General features: G+C 45.6%; 1 protein-coding gene and 1 pseudogene across 1 annotated transcript in view; both read right to left on the bottom strand.

Annotated features, from left to right (window-relative positions):
• Positions 1–1,585: 1,585 nt before the first annotated feature.
• CNTN5 (contactin 5) overlaps positions 1,586–6,000 on the bottom strand; it is a 278,579-nt gene continuing 274,164 nt past the window's right edge. The window contains exons 20-21 of the mRNA XM_066618972.1: positions 4,516–4,684; positions 1,586–1,689 (exon numbers count right to left, since the gene is read on the bottom strand). Of these exons, the coding sequence (XP_066475069.1) occupies positions 1,586–1,689; positions 4,516–4,684 (273 nt within the window). The remainder of the gene's footprint in view (positions 1,690–4,515; positions 4,685–6,000) is intronic.
• LOC136647154 (5S ribosomal RNA) lies at positions 4,886–5,005 on the bottom strand (annotated as a pseudogene).

Here is a 6,000-nt window from a genome sequence, read left to right as displayed (position 1 = left end):
CAGATCTATAGTGGTGTGTGTGTGCCTCTGTTTGCACTCTTCCCACTATACTAGAAAATGGAAGAATGTGCCCTATCAGAAAAGAATTGCTGGAATTAAGATTGATAGCACATAATCTTGGCCATAAAGTGGGTATTGGTGGGTGAGACATAATAGTCTAGCTTTGTTGGCCTCCAGTTGTTGGGTCCCGCAAGCCAAACACCTAAGTCACACCAATGTGTCATGAGCGCCTGATGGAGAGAAGATACACCAGGGAAGGGGAAAGAAAAGCAAGAACAGATCCAGATAGACAAACAGACAAAGCAATGAAAAAATCAGATACTTCAGATAACGATGTAAAAATGGGTCCTGCATTGTGGGTTGATCCTGCGGATATGGAGATGCTGAAGGCCACTGGCGTAGATGGTTAGGAACGCTGCCCTACAATATCCACTCTGATGTGGTTTTGGATACAGCATTCCTCTAGCTGAACTCTGTATGTTTCACTCATTTCAATCAAGGCTGCTCTCGATATGCTTGTTTGATATCCTTTAGCTTTATCACTAAATATAGACAGTACAGTACCATACAAAAATGGACTACAAAAATAAAGGTTTAAAGACAGACAGCTGTTTGGAGAGAACAGCTTTGTCCCTTGCATTCATTTCTTATGTCCAGTTAGCAATAACTGGAGGCTATGATGAAATGTCCAATGGTAGGTTCATAGTTCATAGGTTGCCACTTGCATTCTCAGACAGGCATATTTTGGCTGTTAAAAATAAACATCTTTCTCCTTTTGCTGTTAAGGTGGACAAAATTGGATGTAAATGACCAGGGCTGAGTTTTCTGTTCAAAAGCTTCAAATTCATCTTGCAGTCAAAAAAAAAAAAAGAAAAAAAGTGGCTTATTCTATGCCCAGAGATTATAATTAGAGGAGAAAAACCAAACAGAAATCACCAACTTTGCTAATTTGACATGGCATTGTTAATTTTTTTCAAGGCAACATTTTTTAACAGAGATTTAGAGAAAGGACAACGTAATATAACTTTTGTCATTATGCCTTGTCAGGTGGGGAAAAGAAGAAGCCAGGTTTGTGAAATGAGGGAGGAAGGGGTGTGTTTGTTCAGGGGGAACCAGTGGACTCCAAGTCCTTATCAAACTTTGTTCTTAAAAAAAAAAAATCCATAACGAGTCAAACAAAATAGATCTACTGTACTAGACGTCACGCTTTAAACTACTAATGATACAAGACTGGCATCAGCTAGTATATAAACATATTAGAAAAGTAAAGTAAATCTGACCGAAATTTCATTTGCTTAGAAAAGTTCATTTCATACAATCTGCATATTTTCTGTTGGGTAATAAACATCCCCTCCCCCCTAGAGGACATTTACAAAAAAAAAAAGCCTAAAGAGAAGAAACCTGATGAGTCGTTCTACCATTTTCCCCCCCTCCCACAACACTTCTGGTGTGCCACATGTGTTTCCACTGATCCTGGATCATTAGCTCATCGCTTTCCACTTCCTCCATGGACACGGACCGCCATCCGTTGGTGTTATCAGGCTAAAGTGATCAAACAGATGAAAGAAAACAAGGTCCACAGTCTTCACCATGAAGTTGAAGGAACCATCAGTACCAAGAGAAAAGTTACAGTCGATGAAGAAGTGGAGAAAGCACGTAGACTTGATTGAGAACTCGTGACTTTTCCACCTGTGATGGTGAAGACCAAAACCAGAGATGAACAGAAATAGAAAATGGCATTTCCCAAAGATTCTCAAACTGCATGCTGGAGTACATGTGTGCTACAATGGGGACTGAAGTGTGCCTTGAAACACTGAACACTGTTGTATGCCCTCTCTCGGCTCTATGTGGTTTGCTTGTCTGCCTGTATCTGAGCTGTGACTCCTTGGTGGTAAAGGCAGTTCAGCAGTGGCAGTTGCATGCCTGTCATAGACCTGCCTGGGACAAATGCCCCAGGTGCCGGCTGCTGGGATCCCGCGGAAGCTTCTCTGAGGCTCCTGACGGGGGTGGAAACTGTGCTTCCGGTTTGCCGGAAGCACAGTTTATAGCGTCGGGGAACCTCACAGAGGTTTCCCCGGCGTGGGAGGAGGTCATGCGAGGCTCTGTGAGCCTCTGGTGAGTAGGGGGGGTGAATTTCTGCCCGGGGGGCAGCAATAGCCCGTGGGGGGTGCCATCGCGGAGCTTTGCCCCGGGCGTGGAGCTGCGGAGGTCCGCAGCTGAGCAGTGGAACACATTGCCAAGGGAGGTGGTGGATTCTCTTTCACTGGAGATATTCAAGCAGAGACTCCACAGGCACCTGCTGGAGAAGCTTGCAATGGAAGATCAGAATCTCATCAGGTGGAAGATGTGGTGTTGACAGCGATTCCCATGTTTTGACAGCTGGCTGACAGCTCTGGGAAGGGCAGGGCTGGCTCCACAGCTGTAATTAATTAAGGCCAACGGTGACCTGAATAGACACCTGAGCTTCATTTGACCTTGATGGAATTTTGAATGGACTAATGAGGTAGCTCACAGTTGAGCTGCATCTTGTACTTAACAAGGGACATACACGAATAAAAGGCAGCTTCAGAAGGAGCAAGGACCCAGACCTACACCCAGACCTACAGGACACGGGCCAGACCTATGGGACACGGATGGACCGACACCCACACTACACACACCAGGAGGAGAGGACTGCCAGGACCCTGCTGGAGGAGACACTCTGCTGCAGAAGACAGAGAAAAGGACTGCCAGGACTCTGACACAGAGGAGGGACTCTGCTGCAGAAGATTGGACTGGGAAGATGACTGTACATTGGAGATTGGACTGTGGACTTGAACTGGAGGCTTCAGACCTTTACCCAATAAGTTAAGTGGAGTTTTGGGGAGGGGAAAGCCTCTGGACAAGAGGAATTGCAGGGAGTTTGTTTGTAGCAATAAATTTTGTTAATTGCACAAACTGATAAGGAGTTCTGTAGTCATTCCTTCGCACACTGCAGCTGCTGTTCTTGGAGAAGGAAAAAGGTGTTAAATAGCCAAAAAGTGGGCATTGGGAACTGGGATATTTTGGATGGGACAAAGCTCTAGGAGAACTTCCTGTTACAAGTGGGGGTTGGACTAGATGGCCTTGTGGGTTCCTTCCCACTCTTTATGATCATGTCAAAGGAATAAGGGTCAAACTGGATGTTACTGGAAAATTGTTCCATGACCTTTTGTTGTCGTCCCCCCCCCCAAAAAAGAGCAAGATGGATGGAGCCTGAAATGACATGACCCCAGAGTGGGGACAGGGGAGGGCTTTAGTTCTTTGTCCTTGCTGGGCCTCCCCTGTCCCCACCCTGCTCATGCAAGGTTCTCTTTGGATCCAAGCCTGAGCTGGTCTCAGATTTATGTCAGGCTGGTCTCAGTGGAAGAACAACATTTATAGCTCATTTTAATTACAGTAGATACCATAGTTTGCATTTGTTTTCAGCTGGGCTGTCTCTGCTAAGCCAAGATGTAAAAATATAATTAACTTTCTATTTGGCGAGAAATCCTGAGAGTAAATAACCTTCCTTTTGTTTGTTTGAAATGCATATCCTTTGCAAACTTATTAATCAGTGATATTAGTTATAGTTAATCAATCCCAAAGTAAATAGTGCACTATATTGTCTTTTTAAATTAGCATAATAACAGAGCAGGCCTATGCATGTCTACTGAGAAAAGGAGTCTCAGTGATTTCAGTGGGACTTACTCTCAGGTAAAGGCATATAGGATTGCAGCATGGAGCTGTGTAACTAGGAAGTCTTCCTTTCTGAGATATTATCTTCCCTTTGGTCACACTTTGTTACATGATACCGCAATATGCAGTTGCTGATGGGAGATCAGACAGAGAGATATCTGGAAGAATCTATACCATTTACAGCGCAATCCGATCTTGCGCTGGAACAGGAGGGCCAGGAGGCTTGCTGTATCGAGCACAAGATTGAGGTCAGAAGTGGCTCAGCCGGAGGCAAGGGGAAACTTTCCCTTAACCCTGGGTAAGCCACCAGGGCCCCAATGGATCCCCTTGGATTTGTACCATCTCAGGAGGTGGCAGAAGTCTTAGGAGAATGGAGTGATTTGGAGCTGCTCCAGGCTGCTCGGGGGTTGGGATCTGACATAACAGCCAGGTCCCACCCCACCTCCTCCCCCTGTCCCGTCCCGCCACCTCCCTGCCCTCCCCAAAACCCTGCATTGGCCGAGCTTGGTCAATGCAACCATCCCTCCCCAGGTCAGCATGGAGGCTGGATGCAGCCTCTGTGGGCCAGCGCGCGTCCCTGCACCAGCCCAGCCAACTTCCAAGGAGGTGCAGACATGCTTTACAGCACATTTGCAACCTTCCTGGGCCAGCACAAGGGACTTGCACTGACCTAACATATAGTTAGGATTGCACCCTTAGATGCATTTTAGTGGCATGCAACTTCCCACCTTGGTCATTCAGTTTTATAAGCTTGCCACGCTGGGTGACATGTTTGGAATGCAATAGTTGTTTGTTCCACTTTTGATTTAGTGGCCTTACCTGAAAAAGATGGTACCCTGATTTGGGAACTTGGCGTTCCGTCCCCTCCTTCGCTGACTGCGCGGACTTCTATGATGTAGACACCTACATCAGGAAGAAGGACCACTGCAGACGTCTTTTGTGTCTCAATGACTTGGCTGTTGCTGTGACCTTCTTGCCTGAACAAGACCTGTGGACCACATATCATGTACGAACAGCTGTAAGATACTGAGTGCCATGGAAGTTCACTTCCAAAATCAGGAAAATGACATCTCCAGTAATGACTGGAGAATTTAGGCTTTGGTTCATGGAATGTACACTGCGTACTTGAGTTCACATCAGCCCAGTCCTGGTTGGTTGGCAACCTTCAGTCTTGAAAGACTATGGTATAAGCCTACAGCACCAGGTTTTCCCAGGCGGTCTCCCATCCAAGTACTAACCAAGCCTGACCTTGCTTAGCTTCCGAGATCAGACGAGATCAGGCATGTGCAGGGTAACAATTGCTGCTAGTCCTACCTCTTTCAAAAAGGGATAAGAGTTTTTCCCCAGCTCTGTTCCTTAATTGTTTCAGAGGTTTGTTCCATTCCTTTTTAATTCCAGGGTAATTAGGAAAATCTTTTAAATTAATATTGGAATTGAAGCATGAGCAGTTTGCCAGAACTTTCAGCTTATTTGTCATTATTACTGTTCAAAATAAACTTGATATAACCATATGTATCATCAGGATTCATTGTACGTTCAGTTGATCCAGGGATAGGTGTATGTCCTGTTTTGGACGGACATGCACTTCCCTTTAGGACTTCCCCTTAGGTTCATCATTTGAGGAAGCTCATTGGTCGTTCTATTTTCTTCTCACCTTCATGAATCTCAACCCCCTCCCTTCTGTGGTTAGTGTTAACTATGGGTAGTGCTGGTTCCTGGGACAAAGCCATGCACTGGATCCCCCATGGTGCCTGCTGGAAAATTGGGCACTATCACTGCCACTGGTATTGTGACTTCAGCAGCCAGGGTCCTGTGATGGGTGCAAGCCCCTAACCAGTATCTGACCCGTTCAACCTCTGTTGCCACTTGACTATGGTTATGGTGTTACATTTCCACCATTTCTAACCAAGGCTAGCTTTTAAACCAGAGTTAGAAGTTGGTTTGCATCCCTGGTTAATGCTAATAATGGTTAGCACCACTGCAGTCAAAGTGCTGCACCATAGTTAGTGCTAACCAGGAAACTGAAAGGGAAAACAAGAGGGGGAAAAAGGTTGAGAGAGTGCATGAGTTTGGGGCACGCTCCTAGTCTCCTGATAACAAACTGATAGCACATTCCTATGCATGTCTGAAGGAAGTCCCATTGTATTTAGTGAGGTTTACTCCCAGGAAAGTTTACATAGGGTTGCAGCCTGAATCTACTGCAATGCTCCATATATGAGGGTGCCTTTAAAGATGGTTCAAAAACATATGTTGTTAAAGAATACAGCTACCAGAATGGTGGCTGGAGCTTGATCTGAGCACATC

The sequence above is a fragment of the Tiliqua scincoides genome, chromosome 3, assembly GCF_035046505.1.
Source record: "Tiliqua scincoides isolate rTilSci1 chromosome 3, rTilSci1.hap2, whole genome shotgun sequence".
Taxonomy (NCBI): domain Eukaryota; kingdom Metazoa; phylum Chordata; class Lepidosauria; order Squamata; family Scincidae; genus Tiliqua; species Tiliqua scincoides.
Note: the sequence above shows the minus strand (reverse complement) of the source record. Positions and strands in the feature narration are given on the sequence as shown.